The sequence below is a fragment of the Cuculus canorus genome, chromosome 1 (assembly GCF_017976375.1).
Source record: "Cuculus canorus isolate bCucCan1 chromosome 1, bCucCan1.pri, whole genome shotgun sequence".
NCBI lineage: Eukaryota > Metazoa > Chordata > Aves > Cuculiformes > Cuculidae > Cuculus > Cuculus canorus.
Window position 1 is genome coordinate 206,542,325 of NC_071401.1, and position 19,254 is coordinate 206,561,578.

The 19,254-nt window shown below is 45.6% G+C and overlaps 1 protein-coding gene across 1 annotated transcript in view; it reads left to right on the forward strand.

The window, feature by feature from the left end:
* The window catches only part of EXOC4 (exocyst complex component 4), a 479,192-nt gene that overhangs the window by 380,413 nt on the left and 79,525 nt on the right, over positions 1–19,254 (forward strand). Inside the window, exons 13-14 of the mRNA XM_054084687.1 lie at positions 2,630–2,785; positions 17,489–17,667. Of these exons, the coding sequence (XP_053940662.1) occupies positions 2,630–2,785; positions 17,489–17,667 (335 nt within the window). The remainder of the gene's footprint in view (positions 1–2,629; positions 2,786–17,488; positions 17,668–19,254) is intronic.

Consider the following 19,254-nt stretch of genomic DNA (forward strand, 5'->3'; position numbering starts at 1 on the left):
ACAGATAATAAGGATCATAAAACACAGAGGTAGCTTTGTCCTCTGTAGAACTCCATCAGCAGACTCCCAAAGATGACTTGCATCCATACACATCTGAAGGATTATGATAAGGCTGTAAATAATTGAAGAGTATAAATAGTGGAAGTGGTGAGCGCCGAGGCTGCCGTAAAGGGAAATAACGGGGAGTAATGGGATGAAATTGAGTAAAATAAAACACGAGCACATGATTTTTTTTCTTGTCCAAGAGTTAGATTTGTTCAACTGTGAAATAGACTCCCAAGGGAAAGAGACTATTACTTTAGTCATTTAAATCCGGAGAGGACAAAGCACTGGCTAATATATTCAATGGAACAGTTGTCTTGCCTTGGCAGAGAAATGGCCAGATATCATCAAATTCAGGTTTTCCATCTTGGATGTCAGAGATTCTGGTAGAGTTTTTTTTTTTTCCCCTCAGTTTTCACCAGGGTGGGGGAAAAAAAAGGCCTTTTTTTTAATCAGTGGAAAAACACCAAGTTCCTAACAGCAGCAGAAGGCCAAATTGAAATTTTGATGCCGAGGTCTTCTGTGGCTGGAAACAAAAATCATTCTTTTGTCTGTGGCAGATTGAACATGAAATTTAAAGAGAAGGAAAATTTGTATCTAAGTGCATGTGACAAATTCGTTTTCACAAATCCTGTCTACTGACTGAGCAGAGGTTGTTTTCTTGCTGATAAGTGAAGGGAGTGATGGGTTGCTCCATGCTGGTGGGAAAAGTAGTAATCTGCTCTGTTTCAAGATAGATCAGTGTTGGCTACTGTCTCAATGCCTTTTTCACTGTTTTCCTTCTCAAAATGCAGATACCCAGTGTGTATTTCTCTTTTGTTTCTCCTTATTGACCAAAAGATACCTCTCGGGACGTTTGAAATAAGACCAGTTAACCCACATGACCCCTTCGAAATGTGGGGTCTTTATTGTGATGTGTAACGACCCTTCCCCAAATCGCCACCTGAATTCTAGTCACAGCTCTGAGCATCTGTTTCATAGAATCATTGAACGGTTTGGGTTGGAAGGGACCTCGAAGCCCATCTGGTTCCAACCCCCCTGACATGAGCAAGGACTCCTCCCACTGGATCGGGTTGCTCCAAGTCCCATCCAACCTGACTTTGTTGGCGTGGGGCAGCCACCACTTCTCTGAGCAGTCTGGGCCAGGACCTCACCACCCTCACAGCAAGATATTTCTTCATAATATCTAATCTAAACCTGCCTTCTTTCAGCTTAAAACCGCTCCCCTTTATCCTATCCCTGCACTCGCTCACCAAGAGCCTCTCCCCAGCGTTCCTGTAGGCAGATCCTTGTTGTCTAACTGAACAACCAAAGAGTGGGAGAGGACTTCCCTCTCTCTAGTCACCAGTGTGCCAGTGAAGCAGCAAACGATGACGAGACCTGTGCAGGTGGTTGTTCATGAGCAATCCCAACACAAAAAATAGGCAGCTAATTTACTCCTTCAAATAGAGCATCTTGTTTGTCTCCTGCAATTGCCGGTGAGGAATTCAGATTAGTTACACAGCCAAAAATATTAAACAGGGGAAAGTTTTCATAATTGGAATATGCTGTAATTTTTGATTGGATTTCACACATAAATACCACTGAGATTAAATCTCTTATTATTGGATGCTTTGTATGAATGCAGAGAAGATCTGAGACCCTTCATTTCCTTTCATTGCTTCAGACCTGGTCCCCAAACTGGAGCAGCTGGTGTGCGGTGAGTTGGTGGCTTCCACCCAGGTCTTCCTGGGCAGGTTTCCACGTTGCAGTCACAACACAATCAGCGATGGCTGGAGAGCTCGATTGAGATTGCAGAGAACAAATGAGCCATGTCTTCTAGTACATAATGACCTCCTCCGGTTCTGTAAATTGTTGCAAGTTGAGCGATTAGAGCTGCGAAGATGATCTGAGGCCTGGAGCACCTCTACTGTTGAGGACAGGCTGAGAGAGTTGGGGTTGTTCAGCTTGGAGAAGGGAAAGCTGTGGGGAGACCTTAAAGCAGCTTCCAGTACCTGGAGGAGGCCTACAGGAAAGCTGGGGAGAGACTTTTTTTCAAGGGTCTGGAGTGATAGGACAAGGAGGAATGGCTTTAAATTGGAAGGGGGGAAGGTTTAGCCTAGACATTAGGAAGAAATTCTTCTCAATGAGGGTGGTGAGACCCTGGCTCAGGTTGCCCAGGGAAGCTGTGGATGCTCCATCCCTGGAGATGTTCAAGGCCAGGTTGAATGGGGCTCTGAGCAACCTGATCCAGTGGGAGGTGTCCCTGCCCATGGCAGCGGGTTGGAACTGGATGGGCTTTAAGGTCCCTTCTACCGCAAACCATTCTATGTGTCTATCATTTCAAGAGTGGGGACAATATGGCCTTTTTTCCCTTAAAGGGCTCTGTCAAAGCACATCAAGAGCTGCAAGTTTAAGAGTGGTCCATATCCTGTCCACCTCCGTTGTCATGCCCTCCACATGAGTGCTTTGTTGAATTCCTGTTTGGACCCATTCATTAACACAATGCACATATTTGCACAATAGGGATTTTAACAAATATGTGTAGAATTGCATGAAAAGTAGAATTTTACTTGCACTGATGCAATTGTTGCTGTTTTCTCTGTAGGAGCATCGTGCAGTCGGATGAAAAGCTGGTGATCAGCGCATCCTGGGCTAAGGATGACGATATTAGCAGGCTCCTGAAGTCTCTACCTAACTGGTGCAACATGACTCAACCCAAGCAACTGAGACCCAAGAGAGAGGAGGAGGAAGACTTTATAAGGTAAAATGCTTCATGAACTTGTCAAAGGGCTTCAAGGAGAGCAGCAGTAATGGTAAAACCTACTGGAAATGCAGTAATGATGGTGTTTGCTTAACTTTTGTGTCCCCAGGTATGAGAAAAGGTTGAGATATGGTCTTTGCTCAAGTGGACTTCATGAAACTTGAGTTCACACACTCTTCTGCATGATTTTGAAGGCAGGCATCAGCTTTGCTCAACTGAGAACTTCTTGTGGGTTGCCTGGATTAGGTTCTGCTGAGAACAAGAAATCATTAGGGAATTATCTGTTTGGAGGATGTTTCTCAGCCTTGTTTATCAGTAACTGTCCTGTGATATTTTGGTAGATAGACCATCCTGAAGCTCTTTATCCTTCAAAAGACAGGAGAAAGCAGAACTGCTCCTCAGATGCAGCAAGGAGAAAAGAAAGGGAGGCCACGGTTCAATAGGAGGCTTCTGTGGCATCACCAGACTGCTGCTTCCCTGCACCTGTTGCTCATTTCTGCTCACTCTGATGCTCAGACAGGGCTATTTGAGGAGTGGTGTTTGTGAACCAAGTCAGGAAAGTGGCTGGGATTGGGGAGGGAAAGGATTATTCTTAATTCAGGCAGGTCCTCGTCCTGGTTAATGGTGCCAACCTGATTATCCATGCAATGAAGAGAGAAGCAGCCTGCAATCTGATGGAGGAGCCAACTCGTTGGACTGGTCAGAGCTCCCCAGAATTGGTGGTGGCACCAAAGCTGTGCTCCATTTGAGCCATGAACTGAATCATAGAATCATAGAATCATGGAATCATAGAATAGTTTGGGTTGAAAGGGACCTTAAAGACCATCTAGTTCCAACCCCCCTGCCATGGGCAGGGACATCTCCCACTAGATCAGGCTGCCCAAGGCCCATCCAACCTGGCCTTGAACACCTCCAGGGATTAGACAGCCACAACTTCTCTGGGCAACCTGTGCCAGTGTCTCACCACTCTCATGGTGAAGAAATTCTTCCTTATATCAAGCCTAAATCAGCCCGTCTGCAGTTTATGCCCATTGCCCCTTATCCTATCACCACAAGCCTTTATAAATAGTCCCTCTCCAGCTTTCTTGTACCCCCCTTCAGGTACTGGAAGGTCTCTCTAAGATCATCTCAGAGCCTTCTCTTCTTCAGGCTGAACAAGCCCAACTCTCTCAGCCTGTCCTCATATGGAAGGTGCTCCAGCCCTCGGATCAACTTTGTAGCCTTCCTCTGGGTGGTATTTCTTCTCTGTTCCAACTGCAGGAGCTAAGCCAGGAGAGTCAAGTGAAAAATATTGGTACCTTCAGAGGGGATTCTTTCCGGGGAAACTTACTGTGTCCAAACTAGATTGTTTCTACCATTTCAGGCAACTGAAAGCCTTAAAGTAAGCAGGTCGCCTTTCTCTGTGCGCCGTAAATTACATAGTCTCTGATTCGTTGACACATCCTGAAGAAGCAGGTCCTTCTTGTCGTTCCAGTGAGTCAAAAAGCTTGTCTACACATTCCCATCACTATTCATCACTTCCTTGATTGGCATTTGGCTATAAAAACCGTAGGAGTAAGTGAAGCTGTTTAAAATTAAAGTCTTAATTTGCCCAGATTGCCATTTTCCTTATTCAGTGGATGCAAGCACAAGAACATAAAGCTGATACAGTCTAGAGAGAGGAAGGATGGAGAGTATAAAATATGTCTCGTCGCAGAAATGTTTGCTCATGCTGCAGTGGGGATAATCAGTTTTGCTAGCGCTTTAAGAAATCCACAGTGACAGGGCAAGAGTGAGGAAGCAAAGTCCTTGAGGTCTTTGTGCAGTCTCTGTGTTTTTTGAGTCATCAGTTTAGTCCTAAACTCTACCTTTGCCTTCACGTTTATCCATTTTTTTCTTGGCACTGAAAGGTGCTGGGTTGCCCTCCTGGCTCATATGGTGTTTTCTGAGCTGTGGGACACCAGAGCTCCCATGGATTCAATCCTGGGTACTCCTGAATGAGCGTAACCTGCTAGTGTAAATTCGTGCCAGGGCTAAATCTGATGGCCAAGCTCAGTCTGATGCTAGCAGTGCCAATATTTTCATCCTAATACTGATTTTATCCCAATTTTCATTTTACTAACCATTAATTGAGGTATTTTGTGAAGTTATATCAGAGGTGTTAGAATGGGAAGCCCATTAGGTCATCAACACTGAATTTCCTGGGAACAGCTCCTGTACCGAGTCTTTATTTTATCCTAGATATTAAGACGAAGATCTTTTCTTAGTATCTGTTTGTACAGAGCATCTTGTATTAAGCCTCAGCTTCTCAGAATGCCATGTGATTGCTCCTGTAGCATTAATTTAAGTGATAATAATTGGTCTGGGCCGGTTTTAGCCATTGATGGTAAGTGACATGGCTTATAAACTTCCTCAGGAATCCATGCATGGTTGAACAGATCTCTCCAGGAAGCTTCAAAATAGAATTAATTGCTTGTCCAATTTTTTGTCATCTTCTTTCCACTTAAGCAGACCTTTTTTCAGAGTTTCTTCTAATGCAAAGGAACATTTTTTTCACTGCTGTTGCTTCTTTCTCTTCCCCTTAGCACCGCTGATGAATTGGGAGTAACTCTACCATAGCCATCATTGCCTTAAAACTGCAGTGTAGCCAAAGGGAAATGAGTGCTGGGGATACTTTGGTTATTAAGGTCATGGCTGTGACAGGAGAACCTGTTTTAAGATGAAAGAGGGAAGATTTAGATTGGAGATTAGGAAGAAATACTTACTGTAAGGGTGGTGAGGCCCTGGAACAGGTTGCCCAGAGAAGCAGTGGCTGCCCCATCCCTGGAGGTGTTCAAGGCCAGGTTGGATGGGGCTTGGAGCAACCTGATCTGGTGGAAGATGTCCCAGTCCGTGGCAGGGGGGTTGGAACTGGATGGGCTTTGAAATCCTTTCTAACCCAAACTATTCTGTGATTTCATTCTCACTGTAACCAGGCAAGATATTTAAAACCTTGATATACAGATACCCACCGGTGTTCCAAGACCCAACTCCTCAGGTCACAGGCACAGTACTAAGCATCCTTTCCTGGAAAGGATGAAACACGGAGCATGATCTTTTGGGGCATAAGACAAGACTGACAGCAGTGCTTGAACTACTTTGAACTACTAGGCATTAGGAAGAATTTCTTCACCGTGAGAGTGGTGAGACACTGGAAGGGGTTGCCCAGGGAGATTGTGGCTGCCCCATCCCTGGAGGTGTTCAAGGCCAGGTTAGATGGGTATTGGGCAGCCTGGTCTAGTGGGAGATGTCCCTGCCCATGGCAGGGTGTTGGAACTGGATGATCTCTAAGTTGCCTTCCAACCCAAACTATTCTCTGATTCTATGATTCTGCTTCACGAATGTTGCCAAATTAAATAAGTCCTGTAAATTTACCACCAGTTTTTGTACAGTGGCAGGAGGAGATACCCGTGCAGTTTTCGTTCTGTCTCCCTTCCTGGCTTTCCTGTAACTCATTTGTTTAATTAAAAAGAAGAATCGCAACTCGATGTTTTGTGAAAAAAAAAAAAACCCAACCCTCATGCATATCTCTTTTGACAGTGATTGATTTTGTTGTCTTAACCTGCCACTTTCTCTTTTGCAAAGAGATGTCAAAAGGCAGGGTAAGACACTAACAGAATCTCCCCATTAATATTCTGGTGTGGTTGGCCAGACAAAGGGACCTGATTGAGCATATTATAGTAGCTCGGAACTTGGCAAGAGGAGAAAGGAAAGAAAAGTCATGCCTCTCTTCATATAATGAGTTTTTAAAGCCCTGAAGGCTGTTTGGCACAGGGGCGAGTGTGAAATATGCTGCCCTTATCGTTTTATAAAGGTTAGCCTTCAGTTCATTACTGATTCAGATATGTTGATAATAAAACCCAAAGATGTTTCATTTCCAGGTTTGCTTTTGAGTAGGCAAAGCAATGTTAAAAGAGCTTCAGATCTGGTCGTGCTCGAGTTACGGCAGAAATTCTTGGGTTTCGGTGCAGCTCTGCAGCACAAGGTGGGGTGAGGGCACCATGTTCCTGGGGGAAACCACATCTTTGGGGCACTTGGGGAGGTGTGTTGGCAATTCACGCTGCAACTCAGCTGCCCAGAAGCCCCGTGTTGATCTGAAGATCACACCAGAACACAAGGTGATTGTCGTCAAAGATCATGTAAGCAGGGGGGTGGTGATTTCCCTCTCACTTTTTGACGCCAGCAAGCTTCTGAACATTGAACTTGGGATCAAATTCTACGTATAAAGCTAATGGAGCAATAAAACCCCCACCTTTCAGCATGTCCATGTACCACACAACTTTTTCTTTCACTGCTTTTGGGTTTTTTAGTGAGAATAACCCTGACTGCAGAGTACTCCAGCTGCCTGCTGTTTCCTCCCCTGCACCTCCTGTCTGCTTGAGGATCATAGAATCATTAAACAGTGTGGGTTGGAAAGGACCTTAAAGCCCATTCAGTTCCACCTCCCCTGCCATGGGCAGGGACACCTCCCAATGGATCAGGCTGCCCAAAGTCCCATCCAACCTGGCCTTGAACACCTCCAGGGATGGGGCAGCCACAACTTCCCTCGGCATCCTGAGCCAGTGCCTCACCCCCCTCATTGGGAAGAATTTCTTCCCAACACCTAATCTAACTCTTCCCTCTTCCAATTTAAAGCCATTCCCCCTCATCCTGTTACTCCAGGCCCTTGTACTAGTCCTTCCTTTCTTGTAGCACCTTCAGCTGCTGGAAGGCCACTACAAGGTCCCCCTGGAGCCTTCTGTTCTCCAGGCTGAACAACCCCAACTCTCTCCGCTTGTCTGAGCACCTGAATCTTTACAGGGCTCCTCCTTATCATAGAATGATCAAATGATTTGGGTTGGAAGGGACCTCAAAACACATCCAGTTCCAACCTCCTGCTATGGGCAGGGACACCTCCCACCAAACTAGGCTGCTCAAAGCCCCATCCAACCTGCTCTTAAACCTCCAGGAAGCCACAACTTCCCTGGGCAATTTAGGCCAGTGGCTCCCCACCCTAACAGGAAAATTTTCTTCCTAATATCTATTCTAAATCTCCCCCCTTATCTGAGAAGTTTCCTTGTGCCTGACTTGTGAAGGCAAAAGAGATTTTGGAGAGTTTGGTCTGAATTTAATATTTTTTTTTGGGGGGGGGGAATTACATGTCTCCAGGACCCGAATCCATGTGGAATCGCCCAGCTTCAGATTCATTAATCCTACGAATTGCAGCATCCATTGAAAGCAGCACAGCAATGCTCAGCTCTGAGGTATATTTTTGGGGTAATGTGTGTGACCCTAAACAACGCAACGGGGACAGAAGTGGGAAGGCAGAGCAGAAACGTGGCCATTCAGCTTCTCCACAAAGATTTAATAACAGCTCCTGCTTTAACAAGATTCTACCTCGCTAAATCACATCATTAGAGCTATACAATATACTCCACGACACTTCCTTGTCTGCTGTGATAAATTGTATAATATGAACTTAACAAGACCAGAATATTCAAAATTGAAGTGAGAAGATGATGTGTGATGGTACAGCTTAAAATTGTCAATTAGCCGTGTCTGCTTTTTGACAGTGTTGTGACCTCTCAGTGGAGATTTGGAGGCGGCGCCGATTGCGTCGTGTCCTAATAGACATGCACAAGTTGTTGTTGAGGCTTCGCAAATCCCAACGAACCTCAAATCTGGGTCGTTTTTCGGATGGGTTAGATCTTCGGTCCTTTAAAGCTGAATCCATCAGGTTGGCGAGGTGAATTTCTATCCACCGAGGACTCTCAGCAGCAGCTTTTCATCAGGACTACAATGGTGTTTGGATGTGCTGCGAAAAGTGCCTTCATGTACTGAATTTTTAAAAACACCTTCAGGTGCTGAAGCTTTGAAACAAGTGAAACGGTTTCTTTGGCAGGAAGATGACTGGGCTGGGTTTTATTGTTCTTGTGGCAGCAAATCATTACCGAGGGCTTCCCTTTGCAGAAAAAAGCCCACGTGGGTTATTTGTTTTGGTGCTCGCAAGATGTTTTTTATGATTGTTAAACAAATTCTGGTGCAAGATGAAGCAGCAAAGCACCTTTTCTCTCTTGCGTTATAAATAAGAATATAATTGGAATTTCTTTGAATTAATCAAGGAGAAATCTGCCTGCTTGGGTAGTTTGTAGAGTTTTTAAGTGTGGTCTCCAGGCTGACTCTATGGCCCAAGTGCGGTAATAGAAAATAAATAGGTTATATACACCTGGGTCGGGGCAATCCCTGATTTCAGTACACAGTGGAGGATGATGTGGTTGAGAGCTGCCCTGAAGAGAAGGACTTTGAGGGGTGCTGGTTGATGAGAAGCTCGACATGAGCCAGCAATGTGCGCTCACAGCCCTGAAGGCCAACTGTATCCTGGGCTGCATCAAAAGTAGCGCGGCCAGCAGGGCAAGGAAAGCAATTCTGCCCCTCTATTCCTCTCTTGTGAGACCTTATCTGGAGTCCTGTGTCCACTTCTGGAATCCTCAACATAAGAATGAGATGGAGATGTTGGAACGGGTACAAAGAAGAGCTACAAGGATTATCAGAGGGCTGGAGCATCTCTCATACAAGGACAGGCTGAGAGAGTTAGGCTTGTTAAGCCAGACGAGAAGGATCCGAGGAGATCTTATAGTGACCTTCCAGTACCTGAAAGGGGCTACAAGAAAGCTATAGAGGGACTATTCATAAAGGCTTGTGGTGATAGGACAAGGAGGAACAGGTATAAACTGTAGAGGGGCACATTTAGACTAGACATAAGGAGGAACTTCTTCACCATGAGAGTGATGAAGCCCTGGAATAAGTTGCTATGGGAAGTTGTGGCTGCCCCATCGCTGGAGGTGTTCAAAGCCAGGTTGGATGGGGCCTTGGGCAGTCTGATCTAGTGGGAGGTGTCCCTGCCCATGGCAGGGGACTTGGAAATGGATGATCTTTAAGGTCCCTTCCAACCAAAACTATTCTATGATTCTATGATAGAAATTCATATATAATATAAATACATCAAAAAAATCTACTGATCCAAAAGAAGCTGCAATGAAGCTGATGCACATACTGTCATTCTGATCTTTCCATTATAATCCACGTCATGTTTTGAGACTGTGTATATAATATACCATACGTATTTTAAGTGCTTTATGTTAGGTAGCATACTGAGTTGTTATATGGCAAGTTTTGTACCCAGTAATTGTTTTCACATTTTCCATGAATATTCAGTGCAACATGGTTATGGTACAACACCGTGACAAAGCAGTAACCCTTATTTTCACAGATCTTGCAAGAGCATTTACATCTTTGTCCTGGTCACACTTTAATAGACAGTATTAGGGTATTTCCTCTATAGCCACAGCTCTGCTATTCATTTTGTTGCTTCTTTTGTTGGAGGGCTACGAAGATGATCCAAGGGCTGGAGCACCTCTACTACTGAGGACAGACTGGGAGAGCTGGGGTTGTTCAGCCTGGAGAAGGGAAGGCTCTGGGGAGACCTTAGAGCAGTTTCCAGGACCTGAAAGGTCTCCAGGAAAGCTGGGGAGGGACTTTTCAGAAGGGCCTGCAATGATAGAACGAGGGGCAGTGGCTTTAAATTGGAAGGGGGAAGATTTAGATTAGACATTAGGAAGAAATTATTCACACTGAAGGTGGTGAAGCACTGGCATGGGTTGCCCAGGGAAGCTGTGGATGCACCATCCCTGGAGGTGTTCAAGCCCAGGTTGGATGGGGCTTCGATCAGCCTTGTGTAGTTGGAGGTGTCCCTGCCCATGGCAGGGGATTGGAGCTGGGTGATCTTTAAGGTCCCTTCCAACCCAAATCATTGTATGATTCTATGATTCTCCTCTGCAAGGAACTGATACTCAGTGGAAAGCATCTCTCTGTGGTGGAGAGGATGTGAGAAAGTACAGGAGGTCCTCCTTGTGTCATTGTGTTCCTGGAAAGCTCCCAAGGGGATGGCATGTTGTCCCACCACCCCTCCTCCTATAGCTCCACACCTTCTTCCAGTGAGCTATTTCCTTAACATTATTTGCTGAAGGGATAATTAACACTGATTTCTTGGCAGAGAAAAGGGAGAGGAGCGGTAAGCGAACATAAAGCAGCTGCCAAGGGTCCATCAGAGGCTCATTCCTTGTTCGGCTGTATTGACGTTGACACTTGGCTACTTTTCAGCCCTGCTCTTGCATGAGCAAAGTGCCTTAAGCATAGCAGAGGTCATCTTGATTTATCACACATGCTCTTTCCTGACCTTTCTTCCCTTGAATATGAGTTTCCCATTCTCTCCTGTATGCTAAAACATGGGTGAGGGGAAGCTTCATATGTTGTCATCAGTCCCTCTGTTTTCAGGCAGCTTAACTCAACAGGTTGTTTAATTTTATTAACAGCTCACCCCTTAAAAATATCACCATTGCTCTTGGTTGCTGGAAGAGAGAAGGGGGACATTGGACTGCCTTCAGAAGGCTTCTTTGGTGAACCGGGGCACCAGCCCCTCCCCATCCCTGCTGGGAGCATGCCCAGGATGCATTATAAAATCATAGAATCATTAAGGTTGGAAAAGACCTCTAAGATCATCAAGTCCAACCATCAGCCCAACACCACCGTGCCTACTAAACCATGTCCCAAAGCACCACAGCTTTGTGAAAACATCCAGGGATGGTGACTCCACCACTGCCCTGGGCAGCCTCTTCCAATGCTTCACCACTCTTTCTGTAAAGAAATTTTTCCTAATGTCTAATCTAAACCTCACTTGGTGCAACCTGAGGCCATTTTCTCTCATCCTATCCCTTGTTACTTGGGAGTGAGAAGGTGTCCCCTCAGCCTCCTCTTCTCCAAACTAAACAATATGCATAGAATCATAGAATCATGGAATGGTTTTGGTTGGAAGGACCTTAAAGATTATTGAGTTCCAACACTCGTGCCATGAGCAGGGACGTCTTCCACTGGATCAGGATGGCCAAAGCCTCATCCAACCTGGACTTTAATACCTCCAGGGATGGGGCAGCCACAACTTCTCTGGGCAACCTGTTCCAGTGCCTCACCACTCTCATGGTGAAGAAATTCTGCCTTATGTCTAGCCTAAATCTGCCCCTCTCCAGTACATCATCCTATACGGTATCCATGAGGACAGGATGGATCCAGAGCTGACGCATCACTGGTCACTGTGTTTGGAAAGTGAAGAAAAAAAAAAAAAAAAAGAGAGAGAAATTAAGGTGGTTTAACAAAAGGAAACAAAATGAGGTTCTTAGTTAATCCAAGGATTAAAGCGAGTACAGCTGGCCTGCTCTAACAAAGCAGGGATTTAAGAGTGAACTCTTATTTCAGTGTGCAAGATCCCACGGGAATTGAAACTAGAGGGCAATGAAGCGGGGTGGGACCGGCATCAGATATCAGCCTAAGGAAGAGTGAGCTCCCACAAAGAAGCAGCTGGACAGGGAAGAAAGGCACTTCAATTTGCTTTATTGACAGTGTAGCCGATATCAAAATGAATCTCTGTCTTGACTGCAGGTATATGCACAGCTGAATGGATTGCAGGAAAGTGGAGAATTGTCTTTTCTTACAGTTCTGTGAAACACTCTGTTGTGAACGACTCAGTTATGAGGTTACCTGAAATAGATCCATCTCCATCTTTGGGTGCTCACCAAAATCACAGGATCTTTTATTGTTCCCAGAAGCTTTGACAGACTCTAAAGCAAATTTCAGCAAATTGCAGGTCGAGGGAGGTGATTGCAGGTCAAGAGAGGGGATTCTGCCCCTCTATTCCTCTCTTGTGAGACCTCATCTGGAGTCCTGTGTCCACTTCTGGAATCCTCAACATAAGATGGATATGGAACTGTTGGAAGGGGTGCAGAGAAGGCTACAAAGATGATCAGAGGGCTGGAGCACCTCCCATACAAGGACAGGCTGAGAGAGTTGGGCTTGTTCAACCTGAAGAAGAGAAGGCTCTGAGGAGATCTTACAGCAACCTTCCTAAAGAAGACCTGAAGGGGTCTACAAAAAAGCTGAGTAGGGACTGTTTGCAAAGGCTTGTGGTGATAGGATGAGGGGCAATGGGTATAAACTGGAGAGGGGCACATTTAGGCTTGATTTAAGGAAGAATTTCTTCATGATGAGAGTGGTGAGGCCCTGAAACAGGTTGCCCAGGGAGGTCGTGGCTGCCCCATCCCTGAAGGTGTTCAGGGCCAGGTTGGATGGGGCCTTGGTCAGCCTGATCCAGTGGGACATGTCCCTGCCCATGGCAGGGGAGTTGTAACTCGATGATCTTTAAGGTCCCTTCCAACTCATTCTATTTTATGATTCATAGAACCATAGAATGCTTTGGATTGGAAAGGACTTTAAAGATCACCCAGTTCAGCCCCCCCAATGGATCAGGTTACTCATGGCTAAGGTAGGATGGAATTTTGAATTTCCAAAATCGTGTCGATTCAAAACAACGGTATCCACTGAACCATCAAAAACTCATACATTAAATACAGAAGGTAGTTGCAGATCTCTTTGCACTGGCTCTGCTTTAGATGCACACTCAAGGATACAAATGTGACAAATGTTGGCCAGAAGCTATACGTGCATTAAAGGTTTGAAGATGCTTTTTTAATGGAGGTATTGAAAAGAGCGGAGTTCAGGTTGAATATTCAGTTGGTTTGGGTCTTTAGATCCTTCCTGTTAAGTGTTTAACCTTGTAAATTCAGTAAAGACGAAGAAATGCATGTAGGGAATATCCTTTCAAGAAGGCATCCAGAACACTAGCAAAAAATGTCTTCAGGGAGACATTTCCTGACAGGAGGTTTAGATTGAAATGACAGAATCCACCAGAACTCTTCAAAGTTATCTGCTAAACGGGAGTTACCTTGATGAAGGTTGTCTCAATTATAGGAGTCAGTTTGTGCGAAAGTGAATTGCGGTTTCTACAGTAGAGGATATGTGTTGAAGAAAACACTTAAGTAGTGTTTTCAGCTCAGGAGGGACATGGATCTGTTAGAGGAGGCCATGGAGATGATCGAAGAGCTGGAGCACCTCCCATACAAGGACAGGTTTAGAGAGTTGGGGTTGTTCAACCTGGAGAAGAGAAGGCTCTGGGGAGACCTTAGAGCAGCTTCCAGTACTGAAAGGGGCTACAGGAAGGCTGGGGAGAAGCTCTTGAGCAGGGAGCGCAGGGATAGGATGGGAGTGGGGGGGGCGGCGATTTGAAGCTGAAAGAGGGGAGATTGAGATGAGATCTTAGGAAGAAATGTTTTCCTGTGATGGTGGTGATGCCCTGGCCCAGGCTGCCCAGAGAAGCTCTGTCTACCCCGTCCCTGGAGGTGTTCAAGGCCAGGCTGGCTGGGGCTTTGAGCAAGATGGGAGGTGTCCCTGCCCATGGCAGGGGCATTGGAACTGGATGAGGTTTAATGTTCCTTTCAACCCAAACCATTCTATGATTCTATGATATATTTGTTATCTTTTGAAACAAACTTCTGTTGGTTTTTTAGAGTGAGCGTCAGAATCGCATTTATCCCAACATTTTACAGTATAGCTTGCCATAGAAGTCCTTATTTCTATTCCTAACACAAGTAAAAATAGGAAACACACCATGCTTTGTATTATTTAGATTTTTCCCAGCCTGACTAAAAGCACTGTATTATTCATGCCCAGGCTATCCATCCAAAGCGGTGCCAAAACCATTTCTCTTTGCATGTGGGAAGGCGAAAGAGTTGTCCCTGTGATAAAACCGCATTTGTAATCAGTTGTGGGCAGCGATGTGGCAGTGACTCCTCATCTAACAGCTCTCAAATTGTGATCCCAAAAAGTACTTTTTCTACAGAGTTTTGTAGTTGAAAGCTATGGTAGTGAAGGTAGAAATTCACCATCTGTATAATTGCTTATTTTTCTCAGTTATTGATGCAGTTGCCGGTGGGATTTAATAGTCTGAGTCAACAAGAGTGGTTTGGTTAGAGGGGGAAAAGTGTATCTATGGAAATCATTCTGCTCCACAGGAACAGATCATAGAATCATGGAATCATTAAGGTTGAGAAAGATCTCTAAGATCATCCAATCCATCAGACCAATACCACCATGCTGACTAAACCATGTCCTGAAGTGCCACATCTACACATCTCTTAAACACCTCCAGGAATGGAAACTCCACCACTTCTTTGGACAAGGGAGAATGGCCTCAAGCTGCACCAGGGCAGGTTCAGACTGGACATCAGGAAAAAATTTTTCACAGAAAGGGTCATCGGGCACTGACAGAGGCTGCCCAGGGAGGTGGTGGAGTCCCCATCCCTGGAGGTGTTTAAAAGACGGGTGGACAAGGTGCTCAAGGACATGATTTAGTGGCAGATAGGAATGGTTGGATTCAATGATCTAAGACGTCTTTTCCAGCCTAGGGATTCTGTGATTCTATGATTTCCCATAGCCAAATGGATCAAAATTAACCCCATCCTATGGAGAGGAATTACCACTGCCGTATCCCGCTGGAGTTGGAGATGTTCCTGTGTCTCAGTCCTCAGACACAGCCCACGGATGAGGATTCCTCCCAAACCATGGTATGCAAGATACAGCCTAAGGCAGTATATTTTATATTGTCAATCAGAAGAAGATCCTCAAAGAGATCTTTTTAATGAAGGCTATTTTTATTTTTTTGCCTTTAATGAATTCAGTTGAGCAATTTTAAACCATTTCAGGGTTGTTCTTTTTGCGTTATTTTTTTTTTTTTCTCAAGTGACAGTGAAGCCCCACAAATCTAGGGAGACGCTGGCAATAAAACTGCTTAGATAGTATATAAAATGCCACTGATGGGATTATTTTTCTGCAGCTCGTTGCAGCTATTATGCTCAGCAGCATGATTCCTCATTGTGAGTTCATAAAAGAGCTAATGACAGGACGTGAAGATCTGCAAAGTTGAATGAAAGTGGAATGCAAATTCACAACAAAAAGAGCAGCTAATGAGGGGAAGAGTAAACCCAGGACCACAGTAAATGTACCATCACTTAGGGTCTTTCGATGAAATGCACTTGGTTTCAACCAGGAGCTGTTGTAATTGGGTGTAGGAAATGTGTTCTGATTTTCTCCATCCTAACGGTACACTAAAAGGTGTTCTGGAGTCTCCTCTTTTACCTGCAAAGGCAATGAGAGCATTTGCCATGCAAACACTCCTAGGTCAGAACTAAATATGGAGACAGTTGTTGGGAAAGCTAAATCTAAATGCAAAAGATGGATCATTAGAGTGGAGTGAGCAGCTGTGCTCCTTGAAAGAGCTTTTTCAGCTTTTATGGGGTAAACACACTTGTCTTGGTCATTTTATTGGGGTAATCCCAAGCACAAGTACAAGCTGGGTGGAGAATGGATTGAGAACAGCCCTAAGGAGAAGGACTTGGGGGTGCTGGTGGATGAGAAGCTCAACAGAAGCTGGCAATGCGCGCCTGTAGCCCAGAAAGCCAACTAGATCCTGGGCTGCATCCAAAGTATTGTGTCCAACAGGGCAAGGGAGGGGACTCTACCCCTCTACTTTGGTCTCGTGAGACCTCACCTGGAGTCCTGTGTTCAGTTCTGGAGTCCTCAGCACAGGAAGGACGTGGATCTGTTGGGGAGAGTCCAAAGGAGGCCATGCAGGTGATCCAAGGGCTGGAGTACCTCCTATACAAAGACAGGCTGAGAGAGTTGGGTTTTTTCAGTATGGAGAAGAAAAATCTCTGGAGAGACCTTGTAGCAGCCTTCTAGTAGTTAAAGGAGACTATGGAAAAGCTGCAGAGGGGCTCTTGATAAGGGACTGCAGGGATAGGACGACGGGGAACAGTTAGAAGCTGAAAGAGGGGAGATTTAGATGAGCTCTTGGGCTGAAATGTTTTCCTGTGTGGATGGTGAAACACTGGCCAAGTCGCCCTGAGAAGTGGTGGCTGCCCCATCCCTGGAGGTGTTCAAAGCCAGGTTGGATGGGGCTTGGAGCAACTTGATCAAGTGGGAGATGTTGGAACTGGATGGGTACAAGGAGAGTTGGAACTGGATGATCTTTGAGGTCTCTTCCAGCCCAAGCCATTTATGAATCCATGATTTTTCACCAGATACTACCTCTGTGCAAGTAAAATAACGCATGGACTGATACTCAAAAGTCATTTGTTTGTCAATTTGTCCTGATACACCATCAGGTTTCATAGGAGATTTCTTTTGACAGAGATGTGAATAAAAGAAAGTGAATGAAGGATTGGAAGAGCTGATTTATAAGGAAAGATTAAAAGTAATGCATGTGCATTATTTATGCATAACCCAGGGAGACACGGAAAGCACCTGCGTGTCTCAGCAAGATGTAAATGCTGGGGGTGGGGGACGAGGTGTGGGGGTTGACTGGGATTAAATTTATAACTGTGAGCTGAAATTCAGAGATTGTAAATGCCGGGAGAAGAATAAAAACACCTCTCTGAGACAGAATTGTGAATGCCCCGTCTCTGGAGGTGTTCAAGGCCAGGTTGGATGGGACCTTGGGCAGCCTGACCTAGTGAGATGTCCCTGCCCATGGCAGCGGGGTTGGAACTAGATGATCTTTTAAGGTCCCTTCCAACCCAAACTATTCTATGATTCTGTAGAGATGTTGTTCAGTGTAACGAGACTTCAGAAACTCCACCTGACAATGTTCTTGATACGCCACACTAGAACAGTTCTACATTGGCTGGTTTGACCTTCTTCATGGTGTCTCCCCTTTGCTGTCCTCTGATGTATTTCTGAGAGTGGCTTTGGTTTGCATTTCAGGGCTGCTTTCGGCAAAGAGTCAGAAGTTCTCATTGGAAACCTGGGAGATAAACTCATCCCTCAACAGGAGATCCTGCGGGACGTCAGTGACCTGAAGGCCTTGGCCAACATGCACGAGAGCCTGGAGTGGTTAGCAGGTCGCACCAAGGCAGCCCTGTCCAACCTTTCAGCCACCCAGAGTAAGTAGCTCCCAGAGGAGAATCTCTATCTTAGAAATGGAAACTGGCATAAATATGTGATTTTAGCAGGAGTGGGCATCTTTTGTTCTGCATTTCAAAGCGGATTTATGTCAGAGGGAAGTAGAAAGCAAAGCAGCTTCATCTCTTTCTTCCTGGTGAATGCTGTGCTGTGACATCCGCTCAGAGTGTGGTAGGCATGACGTGAGGGTTCCAGGAGCATCCCTTCTAGCATAAGCTCTGAAGGGTCTTTCAGTGCTTGAGCTTTTCAGCTGTCCCTGCTAATGACATTGCACAGGAGCAGGTATCGGTGCCGAGACAGGTTTCATTTTCTTTAAAGCACTGCTAGATCACTGAATATTTAAAAATATAGATGTATTATAAATTCAGTAGAGAAATCGAACAGCTTTTAATGAGCAATGCCCTAACATGTATGTCACTGGGGCACTGATGCTCTGGCTGCAAAGGCAGAAGCAACCCTTGGTGAACTGAGGTGCCGAGAGGGCAGAGACAGGGGAGGCTGGAGACACCGATTCAGCTCCTGGCTGTCAAGAATCACCCGTGCTACCTTTGTGAGATCAATTCACTTCTCTCTGCTTCAGCTTTCCCTCCTTCCCCCAGGGAACAGTGATTTTTTTTCTGTCTGGAAAGGGCTAGAGACGTGATTAGAGTGTCTTCTTATCGCTGCCATCGGTGCTGTCTGCATGGGGTCACGTTCAACCAAGGGTTGTGTCTGTGCACCAGGAGTAGAGCTCAGCATAAGCAGACCTCAGCTCTGCTCCTTTCCAACAATGCCTTTCCACTGTTATTAACTCGCCAGTAGCTCAACTGACATGGGGTTTCCTTGACCAAGGGCTTGGGTCTCACCTGCCTGCTGAGATGCTGATTGATGAGAAGCTCAATATAAGCTGGCAAGGTGTGCTTGTAGCCCTGAAGGCCAACCATATCCTGGGCTATATCAAAAGAAGCGTGGCCAGCAGGGCGAAGGGAGAGGATTCTGCCCTTCTATTCCCTCTCTTGTGAGACCTCATCTGGAGTATTGTGTCCAATTCTGGAATCCTCAACATAAGAAAGATGTGAAACTGTTGGAATGGGTCCAGAGAAGGGCTACAAGGATTATCAATGGGCTGGAGCACCTTGCATATGAGGACAGGCTGAGAGTTAGGCTTGATCAGCCTGGAGAAGTGAAGGCTCCGATGGGACCTTATAGCGACCTTCCAGTACCTGAAAGGGCTGCAAGAAAGCTGGGGAGGAACTTTTTACAGAGGCTTGTGGTGACAGGACGAGAGGCAATGGGTATAAACTGGAGAGGGGCAGATTTAGATTGGACATAAGGAGGAATTTCTTCACTATGAGGGTGGAGAGGCCCTGGCACAGGTTGCCCAGGGAAGTTGTGGCTGCCCCATCCCTGGAGATGTTCAGGGACAGGCTGGATGGTGCCTTGAGCAGCCTGATCTAGTGGGATGTCTCTGCTCATGGCAGGAGGGTTGGAACTGGATGGTCTCTAAGGTCTCGTCCATTCCAAACCATTCTTATTCTAGGATGATTGTGTGTTTTAGAAATATTGAACATTCCATGTTATCCAGGGGG